The 22,784-nt window shown below is 45.6% G+C and overlaps 3 protein-coding genes across 6 annotated transcripts; 2 read left to right on the top strand and 1 right to left on the bottom strand.

The window, feature by feature from the left end:
* The first annotated feature begins 335 nt into the window (after positions 1–335).
* Positions 336–2,596, top strand: nms (neuromedin S). 4 transcript variants are annotated; one of them, XM_067229336.1, is made up of 7 exons: positions 336–520; positions 670–716; positions 1,783–1,836; positions 1,914–1,940; positions 2,028–2,081; positions 2,208–2,282; positions 2,398–2,596. In XM_067229336.1, exons 1-7 carry the CDS (start codon positions 451–453, stop codon positions 2,479–2,481), a joined length of 411 nt encoding a protein of 136 aa, XP_067085437.1. In that variant the 5' UTR covers positions 336–450; the 3' UTR covers positions 2,482–2,596. The 4 variants fall into 4 exon arrangements, with proteins under 4 accessions (XP_067085437.1, XP_067085456.1, XP_067085447.1 ...); XM_067229355.1 differs by having other exon boundaries at positions 394–520; positions 2,247–2,282; positions 2,401–2,596; XM_067229346.1 differs by having other exon boundaries at positions 394–520; positions 2,247–2,282.
* Positions 2,597–2,796: 200 nt separating this feature from the next.
* On the bottom strand, positions 2,797–5,223 carry pdcl3 (phosducin-like 3). The gene is made up of 6 exons (XM_067255311.1): positions 5,151–5,223; positions 4,607–4,724; positions 4,359–4,449; positions 4,021–4,164; positions 3,660–3,868; positions 2,797–3,367 (listed from the first exon to the last, which is right to left on the bottom strand). Exons 1-6 carry the CDS (start codon positions 5,154–5,156, stop codon positions 3,225–3,227), a joined length of 711 nt encoding a protein of 236 aa, XP_067111412.1. The 5' UTR covers positions 5,157–5,223; the 3' UTR covers positions 2,797–3,224.
* Positions 5,224–6,566: 1,343 nt separating this feature from the next.
* Positions 6,567–21,894, top strand: LOC136959178 (TBC1 domain family member 8). Its single transcript, XM_067253442.1, has 20 exons — positions 6,567–6,876; positions 9,854–9,964; positions 10,336–10,454; positions 10,586–10,814; positions 10,948–11,188; positions 11,998–12,205; positions 13,289–13,486; positions 13,836–13,991; positions 14,232–14,382; positions 15,527–15,741; positions 15,892–16,009; positions 16,791–17,076; positions 17,392–17,509; positions 18,078–18,176; positions 18,578–18,646; positions 18,981–19,227; positions 19,972–20,037; positions 20,249–20,335; positions 21,145–21,245; positions 21,416–21,894. The coding sequence occupies exons 1-20, from the start codon at positions 6,750–6,752 to the stop codon at positions 21,869–21,871; spliced, it is 3,402 nt and encodes a 1,133-aa protein (XP_067109543.1). The 5' UTR covers positions 6,567–6,749; the 3' UTR covers positions 21,872–21,894.
* The last annotated feature ends 890 nt before the right edge of the window (positions 21,895–22,784 follow it).

Raw genomic sequence — 22,784 nt, 5'->3', positions numbered from 1 at the left:
TGCTTAGCATAGAACGAATGGGTGATTTTCTTATGTATTTCTGTCCCCCGTGAAACATTATATTAAATGTTTTACTCAGTTGGATGACTGTGTGTATCAGTGTAAAATTGATAATATTTCGATCCATTGAGCTATTGTCTACATTACCCATAGACGATCAGAGACGATTGAACCTAAAGTCGTTCTTGCATCCAAAAAAGGGAATTTGCGCAATACCCAGGTGGTGACCAAACATGCCACCAAGGAGACCAGTGGGACTTTGATTGGTCACATCTGCGTGGGCTATGATGCTGTATCCCCTTAAAGCCTTTATAACTCTTCCAGTCGTCAATGCCGGGAGAGTTAAGCCGGAGCCACGGTGTGGCGGACAACAGGACAGAAACTCTGATCATCGGTGTTCAGTCTTACAACGCAACTTTGCGCAAAAGCGCGGGAATCTGGTAACACAGGATGAGCTCCATGACGTTACAACTTTGCCTGACACTGTTGGTCTGGTATCTGGGATGTTGGAGGGAGGCAGGTGAGATGTCTTTTCATGGCGTAATTATATATATTTTAATATTTCTTAAGTGTTCAGTATGATACCACGCTGAAGAGTGCATTGACAGTAAACTAAGGAATAAGGTTAACTAAAACAGACCGCATCGCATCTTCTATCTTCTATTTCAGAGTCATATCCCAGCCAGGAGTGTGAAAATGGAATTGCATTGACAAAGGTAGGCCTATGCAAATGTGTTATCTTACAATTTATTGCAAAACTTTGGTTTATTTTATCGGATAATTCTTTAAACATATTCTCAGGCAGTGAAACTCGAAAGTATCAATACTTTATTTGTAAGCACATTTATTGTGTTATTTTGCTTAACTTTAACCAAATGTAATCGTAGTTAGAAACAATTAATTCTCATTCTAAAGTCAAATCAAATCAACATTTATTTGTATAGCCCTTTTTACACGCAAGCATGTCACAGAGGGCTTCACATACGCCCATAGAACTGCCCCTCAACCAACCTAAACCCTCAGGGAAGACAAGGAAAAACTCCATGAAAAACTCACTACAGGAGAAAAAATGGAAGAAACCTTGGGAGGAGTGGACTTTGAGTATTATAAATTAAGTGATTTTGTTGAGAACCTCGATGAAAATTCGTTCATCTGCTTTCATGAAGGACTGGTCTGAGTGTAAATATTACTCAGAGACTATCAAAGACACCAGGGTACACAGAAAAGAACATACACGCCATAGTATGTTTTATCTGTGCAGGCGTAGACGATGCATGTATGCCAGGTTGGCGCTATGTGCACCTGTTTAATGAAAACAGAGGTTCTTATGACTTCTGGGATCTGCGGTCTGGTCCAGAGGTCCGGCTGAGACACTGAGTCACGCTACTGGGATTTGAACTGTGAGCAACACTGAAAAATAAACACGTACCCTCAGCCGCATGAAACACCATGGTGATGTTCGGTTATCGGTGCTCTTTTATTTACCCTCGCAGGAAGCTGATAGACTTTGGGTGGCCTGTGTCTGGATACCTAGTGTGCCCAATTATTAATAATAATAATGGAAGCAAAATACTGTAAATACAGTTACCATTATATTATAATTGATTGCAAAATGTCAGCTTGACATGACCGTTACATGTGTGAAACTCGTGACATGGTGGCTCATCAGAGGAAATGTCAGAAACAGATGACCATGTATGTAACATGAGAAAATGTGAACCAGGTACCTCAGGAATACTTTGAAATGGATGCTGACTGTGAGTGTGTCTGGTGTGCTTGCAGGTTCCAGATTATCAGAGTGATGTGGGGGACATCCAGTGGAAGGATCATAACGAGGTACATCACACTGAACCACAGAATTAATTTTACCTGAATTAATACTCAGCTCTAACATCCAATTCATTGTTTCACAGGAGCAAGTTCAGAATGTATTTAAAAGGGTAAGCGTTTTTTTTACGTTCGTATCAAATGATTCCCCTTAATCTTATTCACAATTAATTATTAATTTTGGTAACTTTTTTCCTCAGTTCCTGTTTCACTACGCTAAAGCACACAAGTCAGAGGGAACTGTACAGCATAAGGTATGCAAACTATACTCTCTATAACTATATGTACTTCAAATGGCTTCCTATAGAAAACATTTGTTTCAATTGTGAACAATAAAATGTTTGGGAAATGAGAAGTCAAACATCTTCCTTCCTGTCTAGTCTCACTCAGTCCACCCTCTCTTGCGACTGTCTCCCAAGCTCTCTCAGAGGAGAAAGAAACAGCTGCTGCTCTTGGTAAGAACACGTATCATACCTCAAACACATGGCCAGTTACCTCAAATGGAAAGCCATACAACATGTACAGCATGGATTTACCTCATGTTTTTGAAAATGCTTGTGTTTGGTACAGAAGATCAGGACTCTGCCAGAGGGAGTGCTGAGGAACAGGGAGGCGAGGAGAACATCCAGCAGCCAGCTGCATCTCCAAGCCTGACCACGCAGAGCCAACATGGTGTCCAGACAGAGAGGCAAACCAAGCTCTCACTCCAAAAATAACTTTTATTTTTAAGAACTATCAGTCTTATTGATAAACACAACTGCATTTCCAAGATGTTTCGTCTCTTCTTGATTTCCTGAAGTTATGTACACCATTTTAAAAAGATACTTATGTCCAATTTTATCAATGAGGTATCTATACCATTTTGTATGACGTAATACAGTTGCACTGGCTGTATTTGCAAACCAGGTGAACTGCATCCCAACCATAGACTGTATTTATATACATCCCAACAAACACAAGTTAGTCAAATAAAATTTTAAAGGTCCTTTATGTGATAATGATAACAGATTCTCATTGATGGGCTCTTTATATAAAACTGTCAATGATGATGGCACAGGATACTGAATGCTACGTACATTTAACATAACTTAGAAGAAATGTATACATTTACAGTATGTCATATATTATGAAACATATCCAAAATAAAAAAAAGGACCTATAATCTTCTCTTGGAGGCTTTGTAGGAAATGCAGTGAGTGACTGTTCAGATAGTATTCAAGAGGAATGCTCCCTCGACAAACATGTGCTTGAACCTGACGTAAACCTCTCTGCCAGTTTAGATGCATTTGTGGAGGTTTAAAGTTGACATTGTCAACACAGGTGCCTGCCCTGCTATACCAGGGGATGAAGAAGCCGTAGATTCATTTCATTCAGGAGGGTTGAACGGTCGTTGGTGGTTAATCATCGTCTGAGTCACTGTCTTTCTTGGTAGGGAGAGAGCATCGGATTGACGTCATGAGTTTGTCTTCAATCTGCTTCTTTGGATTCTCCTCCAGATCAGTCTTAATGGCACCAGACTCTGATAACCGCCACTCCAGCTCTGAGGCAGACGGGAAACAATCAAACTGATGATGTGATTTTAAGTTTTCGCATGCATGAATTAAAATAAATCATTCAAAAATGATGCTTGGTGATAGGTATGGGAGAAATATCCAGCTAAACGCTTCCGTGCACCATGTCAGAACTGCAAATCTATAAACCATAACTTGCAGTTTTGTGTGCTTCCCTTTGACTGATACATTTCCAGTAAGTTGCGGTGGCCGTTTGGTGCAATGCTGACATCAAAGCTGCGAGCCATCACCTAGCAACCAGAGGAGGTGAGGAACCCTTACCTTCTACTTTGAGGTTCATGCCACCGAAGACGAGAGGGCCAATGAACTGTGCCTTCATCTCCCCCTCGTTGTAGACGAAGATGGTGGGCAGGTTACGGTCTGGGTAGTTGGGGATGCAGGTGGTGGAGATGGACTTGAGGAACTTGGTTTGAGGGAACTTCCTGGCCAGCTCAAACAGGTGCTGGTTTATCAAGGTGCACAGAGGGATGCTGGGAGAGAGGATGTTTAATGAACAGTTACAAATGAGACTAGATGTGGTACCACTAGGTTGATAGGCTGATCACCTCGCTGCAGTTAATAATAATTAATTTTAAAATTGTGTGTCTGATGAAACGGATGTCACCAGACTGAGAGAACTCACCCCTGTTTGTAAAGATGCAGCACGACCCAGATGCCCTCTCCAGCTTTGTTCACCTCCTTGACGTAATCCTGACCAGAGATCTCTCCCAGCTCCCCAAACACATTCTTGATCTGGGTGGCTTTCCACTCTGCTAGTCGCTTTTGTCTGCGGACACAGGGAATGCCAATAAGTTCAGCACAAAGGCAGCGGCCGTGCTGTTCTGTAGGTCAGTCGCCTTATCAGCACCGACAGTACATTTTCAGAGCAGCTTCTACCACTCAGTTTAATCTTTTACGAATGTCCCACGGACATTTAAACAGAAGACACGATATTCACACTGGTTTAGAGGAAGCACTTACCTGTACATCTCAATCGCAGCCTCATCCTCTTCACTGAAATCATCCTCGTTCTCGTCCAGCTCATCCAGTGTCATGCTCTCATACGTTTTCACTGATTGATTATAACAAAAATGACAGAAGTGTATTTTAAGAAAGGGCGAGTTTAGGGCTTGAGTCAGGATGAGGATTAAGATGGCAACCTCACACCAGGCACGTTCAACTCAAATACAGTCAATGTCATAGAGATCATTATTATAGCCAGGACTAACCAACAGACTGCTGCTGTAAACTAAGATCCTCCTCTTCCTCATCCTCGGGCTTCTCTTTAGGAGGAAGAATGCCCTTCTTTCTGAGGATGTCATTCCATTCAGTGTCAGCGTTAGGATCCTGGGACAAACAGAATTTCACGATTATCGAACAATAATGTGTTTTTTTTCACAATCAAAATATTTTAATCGGAGTGTGGTTAAGTTCTTAGGTCTCGAGGGGCACACATACCGCTGCGTCTTCAACCTTCTAACAACTGTTGTTTCTAGCTTTCAAAAACACGGTCAGCGGTGAAAACTTTCTTTAAGCCCTATAACTCCTGGCTATCAGTTCAGATACGACCAGCTACTTAGCTAGATATTTAATCTTACCTACATAATGTACTGTGTTAGTAGTAGTCAAGTGGGCTAGGTTATCGAACTAGCTACTAGTCTATCTTAATTGCTGTTCGATGTCTGAAAACAAAAGACATATCTCACTTCACATATGTATATGTTATTAGCTTTCACATTTCATATAAACAAAATCATTGAAAATGTTCCAAACCTGCATTTTTCTCACTCTTCAAGAGAGAATAAAATCACACTTATGTTCTTGAAGGAAAGGAAATGGAAGGACCGCACCTTAATATGTTCCGGTAGAACACAACTCCATGAAATGTAACAAATGGCTATAAAATAGCCAATTTGGCCACGTTTTTGTATTTGGTGTTCTATCATTCGTAAATACATCTGTGCGAAGAATATACATTTTCTTAAATGCATTTAATTGATTAATACTTACGAAATCAACTCGGGAGCCATGTGTTGGGGACAATAATATGGGTTGCATCAATATCCGGTTAGAGTCCCAATATGTCCATAAAAGGAGTGGGAACGCTGCATTCCATTTGTGGCAGCTGAGAGCGAGACAACAGCTGTACCTGAAAATCAGCTGTCAGTGTCTGGGCACATAGCTTGGTAGATCCAAACAGACATGTTTTCACTAACACTTTTCACATTTACCTGAAGCCAACATTGGTATAGTGCTCACAAACTGCAGAACATTCATATTGTTTCACGAGTGTACAATGACTGTTTGAATAGCGCTAAGCCCACATCAACCTTTATTTTACAGAGATAAAAGATTATTCACAAATGTATCTCATAAAGTAGTATTTTATTCGAAGAAGTTTCTTAAACTGTAAACCAGAAGGAGAACAGAGGACTAAAAAGCAACACGGTTATGCTGTTAAGATAAATAAACCACCTTCCATGAATGTTACAATCTATAGACAACACGACTTCAACAATATAATAGCCTAATTCTAACTGATAGTCGGTATTGTCTTTTAATACTTGTATGGCACATTGCGAGTGGTAGGCTCAGATTTATAAGTTGACTATTTTATTTCATGGCATGTCTTATCTATAGCCCTACAGATCACATTAATCACATTAGTTCATTTCACCACATTACATTATTGGTCGATCACATTGCTTTCCAGCATGTTTTTCAGTGTTTAACATGTTTTGGTCATTGTGGAGACATTTAGAAAAGCATGAGAATATATTACATTATTAGAACTGTACAAGTCCAAACACAACATGATAACATGTGAATTAAAGTCGTGTGCTGTAATACACCATTGTTAAAACATAAGTTTGTAACTGATTTACGTGCACGATCCAGGTGGATTGTGCTGCTCTTGGCCAACTCTACACTCAATTACACAATTATTGCAGGTGGCTTCCATGAACTAATTAAAATACTTGATGTATAACTATATGCATTTCATATATCCTGAATTTGTATTTAAAGTATGAACTAATACTAAGTGAATACAGTAGGCCCGTGTTAGATCAGGAATCACCAATCACAAAGAGCCAGTGGCTTTCGCCGGAACTGTGGGAAGGAAAGCTTAGGCAAAATGCGGAAATAAGACGCCAGCGTTGTGTACAGTTGCGAGTCGGACTAGTGAAATATGAACAGAAGACTGCTGCCTCAGGGAGCCCCTAATATCATGGATGATATAAAAAATCTCGTGTTTTATTCAGTGCGTTTTTGGAACTGATAAAAGGACACGCCAAGCGTTGTAATAATTTTACAATTGGCAGTTGATTTATTTTCTCCTTTCCGTCTTTGGTAATCTATCGTTTGGAAATAATGTGGTTAAACCCAGAAGAAGTTTTACTGAAAAACGCACTGAAGCTATGGGTTACCGAGAAATCCAACAATTTCTTCCTTTTGCAGCGTAGACGGGGGCATGGGGATTCCGCGGGGAAAATCACAGGTGAGACGCCCCCTCCCTAACTTCTAACACTGTCCTGCAGATTTCCACCGGCCCCTTCGATGTTTTACATTGAACAGTAGCTCAAACAATGGCTGTGAAATGGTTAATTTCAGGGAAATGGTCATGCACAGTTTTTGCTTAACTAAAACACTTTTTGTTTAAGGTCTTCACTGACTTTCCATACACATTTGTCGAAGTTTCCATTTGACTTTCCTGCTGTACAAACCCAGGCAGACACCACACATAAATGAGTTGGAACTCCCTGGTTATTGCTGGTTATTACACAGTACAGTGTAAAGTTCTCAGAGTTGGTTTATATTGTGAGATTTTATTTAATTCTAAAGTCAACTCACCATGCAGGATATGTCTGTGTTTCTTGTAAATTTACTTGTATGTCAGTAAGTGAAGTGACAAAGTAGAACACCGAGCCATATTTAAAGAATGGAAGAACAAAAACAGTAACTTATCTTTCTCAGTTACAAAGTTTCACAACAATAAGGAAATACATTTCAGTCATTAGTATCCAAATAGATGTTACATTGCAGTAAACCAAATGAAGGCAAATGATTGTCATGACAAAATCATCCTTTCACCTCCGTGCTTGCAGAACTTCCTATTTACATACAATACTTTCCCTAGAGACAGTTAAGCCAGAGTCTCCAAGCACCTTTTAGCACGTCTGCACAACAGTAACCAACAATGGGCCATGGGTGGAAGAGCAGATTTACTCTCTTTGTATACAGTTTACATTGGGTTCTACTGTACAATGCATATCCCTTAGGGCTTTCCGTGACAAATTGCCGTCTGTTGTCAGGGTGCTAAGGTTTTTAGACGGGTAAGCTGGCAGGTGTTAGATGTGGTTTGGAAAAGGCGCGTGTGTGTGCGCGTGTGTGTGGAAGGGTAGGGATGGGAAGTCTAAACAAAGATGGCGATCTGTCACTGCACCATTGCAGACATTCCTTGTTCCTGGCAGTGTAAGGTTGTTGCCTGGTGGCAGCATTTTTGTAGGCAATGCTTTGTTCCTGACTGGGAACAGTCTCTCATCAGTATCTGGTCAGTTACTGGTCAGTTTGTCATCAGTATCTGGTCAGTATCTGGTCAGTTTGTCATCGGTATCTGGTCAGTATCTGGTCAGTTTCTCATCAGTATTTGGTCAGTGTCTCGTCACTATGGTATTCCTCCCACTTGTTTAAGAAAGGATACAAATCTCTGAACTGTAATCTGAAACAGACATCCTTATTAGTGTATTTGAGTTTTCTCGGTCAGTGCTGGTTGAAACATGCTGTACATAGAAACATTTATATTTCATGTAAATTGATGTTAACCCTAATCTGGACTATCACAAGCAGTTCAGATAGTTTCACCTGGTATGGAAGCCAAAAGCAGTTCAGATAGTTTCACCTGGTATGGAAGCCAAAACGTCCACAAGACAGCTTCTTGGTAGTTTCATGCGGAACTTTCAAGTTTCACCGGCAGTTTCAAAAGCCTTCACACACAACTGTCTTTCTTTATTATTGTTTCTTGTTGATCTGGATCCCCATTAGTCCGAAGCCTTAACACGAGCTACTCTTCCAGGGGTACACACAAAGCTCAACACAATAAACATGGTAGGACTACTAGACACAACAAATACTAAACCAAAACTTTAGATTGAATCTAAAAGGCTCATTACCTCAGCTACGAGCCTCCTTTTTCCCCTGCGGTATTCTTATTACACATTTGATTGGCCGCATCATCGGACTGCCATTGGATTATTTTGTATTATGACGGTTGCGCAGTGTCTCGTAAGGCTGTTAAGGGAAGGAATATTGAACAGCTTTTTAATGGACTAAGTGGGACCACTTTGACTGGCTGCCCTTAATGCTTCATTCTGTTCAAAATGGAATAGCAATCCTCCGTAGAGAAGAAAGCACGGAATTTAAATCCAACAAAAGGGACCAGTGTTTGGTAGTTAAGACCTTACAAGGTAAAGCCTGACTCTCATTAGCTATCTACTAAACAAGATATAGATAATGAGGACAGACTCTGTTTGGGTTTTTCTGGGTATTTAGGAAGTATCTGTCTGGTCCATTTCCAAAACATCAAATCACTTAGTTCTATTAGTCAGGTAACTGCTGGGTTAGGGTTAATATCTGGGGTGAGTTTTGCCTTAAACATCTGGGTTGGCGTGGATTGGGAGTGTGAGAGAATGGAAGATAACATCCATTTCGGTGAATGTTTTTTTCATTTCTAAAGTGTAATGTTCATGAGGCAGGTAGTGGAGAGGGTCTTGTCTGCCTAAGTGCTTTTTATACTCAAAATGTAGATTAAATGGATGTTTATCTCTACATACAATGTCATTAGATACAGTACTTCTTGTACATCGTAGAGCCTGGTAATTTAGTTGAATTCATAAACGATTGTAGAAGGAAATCTTGCCTGGTAAAGCCTCATAACTCGTGTCGAGTGCCCTGTGTTAAGCTGTTGGCACCGTACCGTGGAATGCTAGTGTGCTATGGAGATGGTAATGACTTCATCCGGTTAGTGTTAGGCACATGCAGTATGTGCCTTTGTCATGTGCCTTTGTGTCTCAGGTGCCTAATGGTCTCATAAAATCCTTCTTGTTGAGGTTCCATTATCAAGTATATGAGTACTGGGGAGTTTCTGTTTTGGCTTAAGCGTTGTTTTGGTGTGTGGTTGTGTGTGTGTGTGCGTGTGGTTTGTGTGTGTGTTTGTGTGTGTGGTTGTGTTTGTGTGTGTGCGTGTGGTTGTGTTTGTGTGTGTGGTTGTGTGTGTGGTTGTGTGTGTGTGTGTGGTTGTGTTTGTGTGTGTGCGTGTGGTTGTGTTTGTGTGTGTGCGTGTGGTTGTGTTTGTGTGTGTGTGCGTGTGGTTGTGTTTGTGTGTGTGTGCGTGTGGTTGTGTTTGTGTGTGTGTGTGCGTGTGGTTGTGTGTGTGTGTGTTGTCCCATGTGTCATCAGCCTGCTTGTGTCCTCTGCAGGTCTGCTGGTGGGGGCTCTGGACACGGTTCTGGACTCCAACGCCCGCGTCACCCCCTTCCGTATCCTCCTGCAGGTGCCTAGCTCGCAGGTCAGCTGGGTCATCGCCAGCGGTAAGACCACTCACCGACATTGTCTGGTTCTGTCCATCTGGTCCCCTCCCTCACTCCTCCACAGCTGGCTCAAATCAACAACAGAGGACTGCTTTTACATTTACATTTAGTCATTTAGCAGACACTCTTATCCAGAGCGACTTACAGTAAGTACAGGGACATTCCCCCGAGGCAAGTAGGGTGAAGTGTCTTGCCCAAGGACACAACGTCATTTTGGCACGGCTGGGAATCGAACTGGCAACCTTCGGATTACTAGCCCGACTCCCTCACCGCTCAGCCACCTGACTCCCACACGCTTTTGAATATGTGCGGGGATTTGAGTTATGTCAAGGAGGTGTCACTCTGGGGGCTAAGTGTGTGTGTTCTACCAGGAGCTGCTATGGAGGAGGTGAACCGACACTGGGACTGGTTGGTCCACAACCTTCTTCGCTCCCTCTCTGTGTTTGAGAACAAGGAGGACCTCACCAACTTTGTCAAAGGGAAGGTCAAGGTAACGCCACCCTCCATAGGAATAGTTTACTGTATGTTCAAGGGTCAGGCTCTCTCGTGCACTGTATATAGATGTCAGTTTCCTGTTTTAAATGCTCCTTTTAAATCCTCTCCTCCCCCTCTCTTCTCCAGGGTCTAATAGCTGAGGAGGTGAGGGGCAGGCAGGCAGCCCAGGAGGACGACCCAGAGAAGTTCAGGGAGGCTCTGCAGAAGTTCAAGCTGCACTTCGGCCTTCCGTCGTCTGAGAAGCTGGTGATCCACTACTCCTGCTGCTGTTGGAAGAGACACGTCCCCAGGCAGGGCTGGCTCTACCTCAGCATCAACCACATGGCATTCTACTCATTCCTGCTGGGCAAGGAAGGTCCGTCCGAGAAAACTGTCCCCTGTGCAACATGGAACACTGTGACAATTATTCTTGAGTTTCAACCCTCCCGTCTCTGAGCTGGATCTGACCCTTTGACCCCTCGTCTCCCTCCCTCCCTCCCTCCCTGCAGTGAAGTTTGTGATCCCGTGGGCGGAGGTGACGAGGCTGGAGCGGGTTGCCACGGGCCTGATGACAGACGTGGTGAGGGTTAGCACGCGGCAGCGCCAGCGAGACTTCTCCATGTTCCTGAGTCTGGACGAGACCTTCCACATCATCACCCAGCTGGCCGACATCGCCCTGCGCCGCCTGCTGGACAGCGGAGGCCTGGAGCTGGACCGCGTCCTGCAGCAGCCCGCACGCATCACCAAGAGGTCAGAGGTCAACGGAGGGATGGGAGGGTCGAAGGGTTAAACGTGGAGGAGGGTTGAAACGTTAAGGAAGATTTCACGTTTAATCTGTCCGTTGCTCATACTCACTAGGCTGTGTTAAACCCCCCCCCCCCCCCCCCCCCCCCCCCCCGGCCTCTCAGGCTAACTGATTTGTCCCAGCGCCAACCGGAAACCACCTGCTTGGTCGTGTTCAGACATCACATGACTGATCACGTGACTGTGATGAGCTCATAAAAACACGTTGTTAGACTTTGCCCTCCAGTTCCAGTCCTTTCAGATTCATTCAGGGGGAAATGACAAAATGCTTACACAGACAGATTATAAATCCACTTGTTTCAATTGACCGTGTCAGTGGTTTTGTTTTGTCTCGCCATTAGCATCATGTTATGAATGGAAACTGTAAATGAAAGTTTATCTACCTCACCTTTTTAGATGCATACCTCACAGTTCAGAGGGTTTCGTTCTTTTAGTTAACTTGTGATCTCTTAGTCTCTTCCCCCTTTCTGACCGAGTTGTGACAAAACAAGCCCATCCTCACCATAACAGGAAGGGAGAACTAACCACTGTGACAAGAACAGTTAAAAATCTGTGTTTTCCTTGATTGACTCACAAATGCATTTTTTATTGAATCAACTCCTCCCTCCCTCGTCCCGTTCTACTTCACTTTCTTTCCTCTCTTGCTTTCTCTCTCTCCTCCTCACCATGTGTAATCTGGATGACTGATTGTGTTGACTCTCATCCTACTAGTGTCACGCTATAATTCTTCCCCTGCTTGTCTGACTGGTCCGCAGGGTCCTGGAAGAGCAGGCACTGAGGGAGTATGTGCTGGCTCTCTTCAGACTGCCCAGAGGGGAACACCTCCAAGAGGTGGCCACCTGCTCGGTGTGGACGCCCCACTCACGCTGCCACACGGCGGGGACCCTCTACTGCACCGACAGCTACCTGGCCTTCGCCAGCCGGGAAGAGGGGCTCTGTTCACTCCTCATCCCCCTCTCGGAGGTATTACAACTTCTAGGGTGCCGGAGAGGAGAGGGGCACACCGGGGTCCAGAGTTTACCACGACTTTATGTTGTTTGGTTGTCATATTTGTGAAATTTACTGAGATTAGTTTGCTTAATTTTTTTTATTTGAAAGCAGTTGTTGGTAGAATGTACTTCTCAAAGAGGTTAGCTGCTTGAACCTACAAACCCAGTGTTTTTTTATGTATTTTTTACTGACTTTCTCAATGAAAACCATTACAAGTTTTTGTGCCTTTTTAGACAGACACCAGTAAGGCTTCTGAAACTGCCTATTACATGAAATGTTTTGTGTGGTGGGGAATGTATCTTGGCGGGAATGTATTTTTACATACTCAAACAAACCTTGTTGACTCTGCAGTGTTAAACTAACACACAGAGTCATGTGGCTGCCTGTGTTGTGTTGGTCAGTGCTTACTCTTCAAACCACTGACGAATCTGAGTTGAGATTGATACGATAGTTTGCATTTATGGTCAGTGTTGAGTCACACCAACTGTCAAACCAACAGAAATGTCTCTACCCAACTGTCCAATCATAACGGGACAAGGGAATCCCCCTTCATTCGAATATTTTTCTATTAGCAAGTCAAATTTGGGCAGATTTGCCATTTTGTGTGTGAGGAAATATCCCACCCATGTATAATGAAACCTACCCTCCTGCCGGAATCCCTTAACTCCAGATACTCCAGATACACTGGCTAATGGCCCTCTCCCTGCCCTCTCCCTGCCCTCTCCCTGCCCTCTCCCTGCCCTCTCCCTGCCCTTCTCCCTGCCCTCTCCCTGCCCTCTCCTTGCCCTCTCCCTGCCCTCTCCCTGCCCTCTCCCTGCCCTTTCCCTGCCCTCTCCTTGCCCTCTCCCTGCCCTCTCCCTGCCCTTTCCCTGCCCTCTCCTTGCCCTCTCCCTGCCCTCTCCCTGCCCTCTCATTGCCCTCTCCTTGCCTTCTCCTTGCCCTCTCCTTGCCCTCTCCCTGCCCTCTCCTTGCCCTCTCCTTGCCCTCTCCCTGCCCTCTCCCTGCCCTCTCCTTGCCCTCTCCCTGCCCTCTCCTTGCCCTCTCCCTGCCCTCCAGGTGATCTCCATAGAGAAGGCAGAGAGCACCGCCTCGCTGCCAGATCCAGTGATTGTGAGCGTGCGGAGCAAGAAGGCCTTCCAGCTGATCGACCTCCAGGGGAGGGCCGTGCTGGTGGACAGCCTGACCACGCGCCACCGGGCCCTGCAGTGGAAATACGCCATGTTCCGGAGCAAGGGCAACAGCAAGAGAGCTCTGGTACTGAGCTAGCGTAAACAACCTAGCGACGGACATCTTGCTAATGCTTAGTTACAGAGGCGCCGGCCCTGTCAGTCAGGGGCCCTTGATTGTCATAACGTTTCCCCCCTATACGGCGCCCCTGCTTAGATAACTTCATAAAGGCTAAGCTAACTTCCTAACGCTAAGGTAACAAGGTCAACCCACAGACATCTGGGTTCCTGTGTATCGTATTGTTTGGAGGTTAGTCCATTAGGGACTGTGTGATAACTGATATGGGCCTTTGTTTCTGGCTTGACAAACAGACTAATGGTAGAAGACAGCTTGACGGATGTAAACACAAGTCTCTCTCCATCTCTGTCTCCCACAGAGCTCTCCGGCCCCCTACTACACCTTCTACTACGACACGATGTATTCCGACGGAGAGGAGATTGAGGACAAGGCCCTGCGGCACTCCCTCAACCAGGAGGCTCTCATTGCCTTCCACAACGCTCAGCCCGACTCGGAGTCCTCTAACAACAAGGCCGTAAGCATGGCAGCTACTGAACTGTACTCCTGACCGTAATGACTGAACTAGGCTGAGTTTTGCGAACCATCCAGGCTGCTTTATGCTAGTAAACGTAAAATGAGACGATCGATGTAGTTGGGGTTTGGTATTAGGTTCCTTCATTTATTCAAACTTCCATTGATCCGTGTTCCCCAAGGTCCTCCTTGCCCAATGCTAGCTCTCAGTGTTCAGTAATATCCCTCTCCCTCCCCCCTGCAGACGGTGGAGCAGGTGAAGGAGCGTTTGTGGGAAGACCACTTCTCTGAGTACGGACGAGGGGTCCACATGTTCCGCACCGAGAAAATCCAGAAACTGGTTGCCATGGGGATCCCTGAGTCGCTACGGGGGGAGCTGTGGATGACCTTTTCGGGTGAGGGGCGGACAGGATTCAAGAGCTGCAATAGGTTGTTGGTTACCGTTGGAAACCTGCAAAAATCTTGTCAACACTAGGTTATTCATAGCCCATCGCGCGCAAGAGAGAAAGAGATTCAACAGTGTAAAAACAATAACCTAGTAGGCTACTGAGTTCAGCACTGAGATAAAACAACGTTTCTGATATTACATCACCCTCACATATATTGTTAGTTTCTCAGGTCTTAACTTCTGTGTTTCTCCCAGTTCTCAGTTCCTTTTGATGTACTCTGCAGTACTGGCCAGCAGCTCTGTAATGAGTTGTAGCAAGGTGTTTGCCGTTTCTATGAATGTGGCAGTAAAACCAGAAATAACTAGATCCTGTTGACGATCAATAAGAGAAATTACATGAAATATCATATTCATTACTCCCATTGAAGTCAAACACATGTTCATTCCCGTAAAGAAACAAATCAGTGCTTAACAGAAAGTTATAAATGTTGTGCGTCATGAAGAGATTCGGTTTCTGTCCGGGCTTTCATTTCAGTCTGAGCTATGGGGGACCTTGTTTTAGCGTGACTGTTACAGCCAATCATCCGTCTTGTTTTAATATGAAGTCCAGGAAGAAATCGGATTTATTTAAAGAAGGAAATGGCTCATGACCTCATCCTCCAATAAATAATGCAATTACTCCTGTAGGTGCGCAGCCTGGACTTGGCGACGCACAGAGGTGTGTGTTACAGGCGGTTCCGCAACGTATTTGCATGTTAAGTACATGTTTACGCTGTTAGATTAGACCATTAAACCATGTGACTGTGCACAGGAACAAATATTCAACAGTCCAAATGACATGTACACGTATTATTGAAGAGGATTGTGACTGGGGCAAGATAAGCAAGTACTCCAATGTATCTAAACTCTTGTTTCATCATTACATTTAGTCATTTAGCAGACGCTCTTATCCAGAGTGACTTACAGTAAGTACAGGGACATTCTCCCCGAGGCAAGTAGGGTGAAATGCCTTGCCCAAGGACAACAATTGGCACGGCCGGGAATCGAACCAACAACCTTCTGATTAATAGCCAGACTCCCTAACCGACTCCCTAACCGCTCAGCCATCTGACCCCAGAGCCGACGCTGATTCTCTTCCCCCCGCTCTCCAGATGCGTCCTCGGAGCTGGCGGCCCACCCGGACTACTACTCTCGGCTGGTGCAGGAGAGCTCAGGCCGCAACAACCTTGCCACTGACGAGATCGAGAGAGACCTGCACCGCTCGCTCCCCGACCACCCGGCCTTCCAGAAGGACACGGGCATCTCTGCCCTGCGCCGAGTCCTCACAGCCTACGCCCACCGCAACCCCAAGATCGGCTACTGCCAGGTCAGGCTGCTGGCGGGGGAAGGGGGAAGGGAGTCCTGATGAGACTTCAGGACGTAGATATAGAAGATAATGCGAGGATAGGCTTAGTTTTAGTGTTCAGTCCAGTTCCTGGTAGCTGATGTTGGACGTGTGTCTGTGATCTTTCTACAGTCCATGAACATCCTGGCGTCGGTGCTGCTGCTGTACACTAAAGAGGAGGAGTCCTTCTGGCTGCTGGTGGCTGTGTGTGAGAGGATGCTGCCGGACTACTTCACCCGCAGGGTCATAGGTGAGACGGGGTCATAGGTGAGACGGGGTCATAGGTGAGACGGGGTCATAGGTGAGACGGGGTCATAGGTGAGACAGGGTCATAGGTGAGACAGGGGTCACATTAAGGTGAGGTGGAAAGCCAGGATTTTAGCATCCTTTACCTTTTACTGATTGTAGTGGTTTTTCCAACACAGTACATCACCTTGCAGTGTTTATGTAGTTAGTGAATAATAAAAAAAAAAAGTATAATTCGTAATAAGGGACACCTTCTTTTTGTGAGCTGTTAGTGTCGTCCTAATTATGCGTTTTAAAATCCTGGAAAATGTTGATATATAGAAATACTTTTTTAGGCATTTTAGGCCTACGTGTGTTTGGGATTTAGCTGTATGGCCGTGACATCTCTTTAAAGGGAAGTTGTTCTTTTTTTTAGCTCCGACAGCGCACGTTTCAAAACCACTGAAGGCTTTCTGTAGCCACGGCTTGTCGAGAAACAGAGGCTCATTTCCTGTGCTTTGTTTAGCTATTTATTTGTGGTGCATTTGAAGTCATTTCCCCTTCCTTCAACTGTTGTGTCTAAACTAATACATGTTTTATTTTAAACAGCAGTTATTGTTGAGTTTGTCAAAGGACACATTATAATCTGACGTGTGAAAGGTTTACTTCAGCACATCATTATATAAATCTAGAAAGTACATTAAATCTAAGTATGTTCAATTATATTTGCCCATACATTTTTCTAACTACTTAAATATGTTCCACATTAAGACTGTGTGTGTGTGTGTCTACCTGTTGGTTTCCAGGCGCCCAGATTGACCAGTCTGTGTTTGAGGAGCTGATCAGGGCTCGTCTCTCGGAGCTGGCGGAGCACATCCCGGACCTGTCCCCCCTGTCGTCCGTGTCGCTCTCCTGGTTCCTCACGCTGTTCCTCAGCGTGCTGCCCTTCCGCAGTGCCGTCTGCGTGGTCGACTGCTTCTTCTTCCACGGGATCAAAGCCATCTTCCAGCTGGGCCTGGCCGTGCTCGACGCCAACGCCGACGCCCTCTGTGCCAGCCTGGACGACGGACAGGCACTCATGATTCTTACTGGGTAAACGAGAGACGGGGGGAGGGAGAGGGGGAGAGAGAGAGAGGGGGGGGGGGGAGGGAGAGAGAGAGGGGGGGATGGAGAGAGAGAGGGGGGAGAGACAGGGAGAGAGCTGGGGAGAGACAGGGAGAGAGACAGGGAGAGAGAGAGACAGGGAGAGAGAGACAGGGAGACAGAGGGAGAAAGAGGAGTATGCAAAAGCATATATTAAAAAAGAAAATAATTACTCGTCGGGTCTTTCAAACACGTGAATTCACGTGAGTGTGTAGTGTTTTTACAGACGGTGTGTGTGTGTGTGTTTGCTGGTTCTCCCCGTAGCTTCCTGGAGCAGGTGAGACATGATGAGGAACGCTCCCCCCCTCCTCCTCCCTCCCAGTCTGGGGAGGACGGCACCGTCCACCCTCAGATCACCGACCTCATCACAGACTCCTACGAGGTGAGCGCACGCTGCCGTGCTGCTGTCAAATCAAAACACGACACTTCACCCAGTGTCTTGTGGGTTTTATTATCATGTCAATCACATACAGCTAGTACAGGAGACGACAAAACAAAACAACGTTCCTCCAGGAACAGGGTCCTTCAATAAAACTACACACAACTAAATAAGACCTGGGCATGTCTACATATTTCTACGTAGAATTCAATATTTCAAGTGTTGGAGGAAGGCATGATGTTTGTTAACAGTAGGTTTTTTAACAATGGGAGTCAGGTGGCTGAGCGGTTAGGGAATCGGGCTAGTAATCACAAGGTTGCTGGTTCGATTCCCCGGCAGTGCTAAAAAAAATTATGTTGTGTCCTTGGGCAAGGCACTTCACCCTACTTGCCTCGGGAGACTGTCCCTGTACTTACTGTAAGTCGCTCTGGATAAGAGCGTCTGCTAAATGATTAAATGTAAATGTAGGTGAAACACAAGCTGACATAATCTCCATTGTTTTAGCCAAAGCTGTTTTGTAAACATTATGGATAGATATTGAAGTTTAACATGAGTGTTCTGTGTGTTGCAGAAGTTTGGTGACCTGACGGTGAGACAGATAGAGAGGCTTCGCTGCAGACACCGGATCCAGGTGCTGCAAGCCCACGAAGACACCACCAAGGAGAACGCTGTGAGTTCCTATATCCCTCCCTCCCCTTCTCTCTCTCTCTCCCTCCCTCCCCTTCTCTCTCTCTCCCTCCCTCCCCTTCTCTCTCTCTCTCTCCCCTTCTCTCTCTCCCTCCCTCCCCTTCTCTCTCTCTCCCTCCCCTTCTCTCTCTCTCTCCCTCCCTCCCCTTCTCTCTCTCCCCCTCCCTCCCTCCCTCCCTCCCTCCCCTTCTCTCTCTCTCCCTCCCCTTCTCTCTCTCTCCCTCCCTCCCCTTCTCTCTCTCCCCCTCCCTCCCTCCCCTTCTCTCTCTCCCTCCCTCCCCTTCTCTCTGCCCTCTAACGATAAACTCAACACACTCATGAATTGGACAAAAAAAGTCATACAATGTTTCTACAAAAACACAACTCTGTATGTCTCCTCTGCAGCTGAGATTGGTGGTTCCGGAAGTGTCTCTCTCCCCAGAGGATCTCTCTGATGTCTACGACCTCTTTAAGGTACGCCTCCTGTGGTAGTGAGGAACTGGATCTCATAGAGGAACAGCAATGAATTGTACCTAGGAAACTCAAACTCCAAATAACGACATGCAGAGAACTGATAAAAGCTTACAAGGACATCTTCAGAAAACAGACCTAGCTCTCTTCAAAGAAAGATAATAAATGCGCCCCAAAAAATCGAACCAGTACAAAAAAGGTCATATTGAAATCGGCATATGCCTGACAACATTTACCAACACATGATGCTCAACAAAACTGCATGATATTCTCATAAGTCACATGATATTATCATAAGTCACAGTCGACCCCCCTATCCATCCTACGCCCCTGCCAGACGGAGCACTTCATCAGCCTGTACTGGGGGGACGGCAGCGCCGAGGTGGCCCTGCAGCACCACGACCCGGCCCGGCCCTACCCGGACCAGTACCTGCTGGACCGGGCCCAGTTCAAGAGCCTGTACGGGCTCCTGGTGCCCTGGCTGTGTGGGGTCCACACCGACACGGTGGCCAACCGCACCTTCACCCTGCTGGACCAGGACAGAGACGCCCTCCTCACCTTCCGCGAGTTCTCCGGCTGGCTCAGTACGTAGCGGGGGGTGTCTGGGTGTGACTGAGACGGGATTAGTGTGAGTGACTGAAAGACAGTTTGTTTGTGTGCGTGTGTTTGTGAGATGGAGTCAGTGTGTGTGTGTTTGTGAGATGGAGTCAGTGTGTTTGTGTTTGTGAGATGGAGTCAGTGTGTGTGTGTTTGTGAGATGGAGTCAGTGTGTGTGTGTTTGTGAGATGGAGTCAGTGTGTGTGTGTTTGTGAGATGGAGTCAGTGAGTGTGTGTTTGTGAGATGGAGTCAGTGAGTGTGTGTTTGTGAGATGGAGTCAGTGAGTGTGTGTTTGTGAGATGGAGTCAGTGTGTGTGTGTTTGTGAGATGGAGTCAGTGTGTGTGTGTTTGTGAGATGGAGTCAGTGTGTTTGTGAGATGGAGTCAGTGTGTGTGTGTTTGTGAGATGGATTCAAATGATTTAAAGCCGAGTTCCCCTTTTAAGGGAATCTGATCTGGAGTTTGGCCCACTAAGCTTTTACTGGTCTCGATAGCCCAGGCTTTTAGGAGAGGTTGTTTCTGCTGTAAGGCATGAGTACAGTCAATGAGTTTGTTATATTGACATGAAGTATGATGGTGTAAACACACCTCTTAACATCCTACTCAGACATGAAGAGCTCAGTCTTGTAGATAAACAAGTTAATGGGGCACAATTTGACATAGCAAAGTCCAGTATCTCTCACTGAGTGTTTCCACATTCTTTACAATTTTTTTTCTTCATCTCGTTTTAGATATTTTATACTGCGAGGAGCTGAGTGAGAAGATGAGGCTGCTGTATAGTTTGCACATACCCCCAGGTGAGCACATACCCCCAGGTGAGCACATACCCCCAGGTGAGCACATACCCCCAGGTGAGCACATACCCCCAGGCGAGCACATACCCCCAGGCGAGCACATACCCCCAGGTGAGCGGGAAGAGGAACTATCTATAGCCTCAGAGGTGGGTTTTGTGTTAATAAAGTGTGTAAAGGTGAGGGGAAGTTGATTTTGTGCATGTCTGGCTTGCAGCTCTGACAGAGAATGAAGATGTGCCATCTCCGATGAAGAGCCCCATGCTGTCCACCACCAGGCCTCTGTATATGGACCTGCCCGACGGTACGACTCCTCACTCTTCTGTCTGCTAGTCTGGCACTTTAACCCTTGTGTTATCTTGGGGTCATTCTGACCCATCAGTCATTGTGACCCACCGTCGTATTGCGACAAATTTACCTCATACAAAAACAAAGTGAAGCATTTTCTTTTAACTGTCGGGCTGTCTCAGGCCCCCCACATTGGAATGGTTAAAATAAAATTATTTGTATTTGTTTTTGTATTGGGTAAAATTGGGTAAACACAACGATGGTTCGTTATGAACCTTTGGGTCATGTGACCCGAAGGCAGCACGAGGGTTAAAACATATACATATTTTGGTGACCATCACTGTCCTCCTGCTGTTACTGTCTGTAGAGGATACTTTTGTGTTCTTGGTTCAACATGTTGACAATGAAGTTGATGTCCTCAGCTGGTTGAAAAGCCTTTTTTTATTGAACTAATCTGTTCTACAAGATTAGATTAGATTCAACTTTATTGTCATTACACAAGTACAAGAGGTGTGAAATTAGTTTTTAATAAACACATTGAGAAACCCCTTAGTATTGGCCGTGCTGCTCCAATGCAATACAACATTATCTTGGCTCTGAAAGTAGCAGAATAAGTCAGAGGTTTGTAACCGTATCTCAAGTTGAGGGTGTCGCAAATCGCTCGTGTCAATAGCTTGCATGTGTGAACCAATCGAAACGATTGCAAAACCCACTGCTTCTACGCAAACTTAAGATTTTACAATGTTAGTGGCCTAGTTCCCCCTGCGCTGTGAGATACATGGATGGTGTCAATCAGTTTGTTAACCCGGTGTGTGTGTGGTGCAGAGGAGATGAAAGGCTACCAGGAGCAGTTGAAGCAGATGTTGAGGGACCTGGCCAAAGAGAAGGAGAAAACCCTGGAGAAGCCCCTCCCCCTGATGAACCAGGTAGCAACTCCACCAGCTTCTGGAGACACACACTCACAGAAAACCCTCTGTCGGACTTGCTTTCTCCAGTATTTTATACAGTACGCCAGTGGATTTTATCCACAGACTTTTTCTATTCCAGAGTAGTGTGATAATCATGACTCTACCCTTCCTCCTTCTCTGCTCCTCAGAGAGAGTTCATACAGTTTTGTAAGACCGTCTCCAGCATGTTCCACGGCCACCCCGACGAGAACGAGCTGTTCCAGGGAATCGCCACGGTGACCAGCCTGGTGCTGCAGATCGGCGAGGCTGGCCATCGAGGCCGCTGCTCCGGGTCAGACATGAGCAGCGAGGGCGGGGCCAGAGAGGGTGGGGGCGGGGCCAGAGAGGGGCTGGAGGACAGTGGCGACGGCTCCGAGGACTCTCCTGTCTTCAGCTCCAGAGAGGAGGAGGAGGAGAGCCTGACGGAGCCAGGCAGCGAGTGGACAGTCAGCTTCGCTCAGATCCTCGCCTCCATGCTGACCGAGCAGATGCTGGTGAACTTCTTCGAGGCGCCGGTGGATCTCTCGGCCAAGGTGGCGGCAGCCAAGGTGAAGCAGTACCACCAACGCGCTGGTCTGCTCATGCTCGAGCACAGGCTCAGCTGATGTGGACGGGAGCGGAGACTGAAGGGGAGGGTGAGGGGAGGGGGGGGGGGGTGGTGTCGAGCACAAGACCCGGATGTACCAGATGAGAAACAGGGCCTTCTCTTCTTTTTTTAACTCTGTAAAACCTGGGATTTCTAATTTAGAAACACGCGCAATAATCAGTGCAAGAGTAGGTGGAGTGTTTATCCAAGCATATTTACTGTGAGTTTTACGTTTCGTGATGCACTACATGGAATCCTACATTAAAGGGATCTTATTTTATCTTCAGATTAGGGTTCATGAGCAAGTATTATTTTTGTCATACCCTTGCCTTGTTGAATGGGAACAAACCAATCTTTTTTTTTTTACACTGCAATAACTTAGTTGTAGCACGTTTTCAAAGGCATAACCTCCCAAGTGTCTTACGTTAGCCTGCGGTCCTCTGACCAAAGAACCCAGTTGGCTAGTCTTTAACTTAGTTGAAATGTACAAAGGAGTCAACTAGTTAGTGCCTCAACACAATAGGCTTATAATTATTAGACATAAGCAGTGCATCAGCCAATGATACTGTATCTAATGTATTGTCCTGACTGTATTTTATGGTCATTTTCAAACATACCTATATCTCTTAAACCATTGAAGCCTTAAATGTGACCAGTACTATGAGCGATAATGAACTTCCTGTCATAGTTTGGGTGACACTTTACACAATCAACTGTGCCTGGTCTGTCATGAGCCAGACTCAGATCTGCTGTGATGAATGATGTTGACTATTGAACAGTAGTCCAGTTATGACTTCACCATGTGACTTAAAGTACACTGCGATTGACCAAATACACATTAAGAGTGTTTACCTTTGTTTTGATCTTTTAAAAACACAATCTATACATTTCACTTTATGGTTTACATGTTTTATCATTAAATATTTAAGCCC

The sequence above is a fragment of the Osmerus mordax genome, chromosome 2, assembly GCF_038355195.1.
Source record: "Osmerus mordax isolate fOsmMor3 chromosome 2, fOsmMor3.pri, whole genome shotgun sequence".
Classification (NCBI taxonomy): Eukaryota; Metazoa; Chordata; class Actinopteri; order Osmeriformes; family Osmeridae; genus Osmerus; species Osmerus mordax.
The sequence above is the reverse complement of the archived record's forward strand: the minus strand, read 5'-3'. Positions and strand labels throughout refer to the sequence as shown.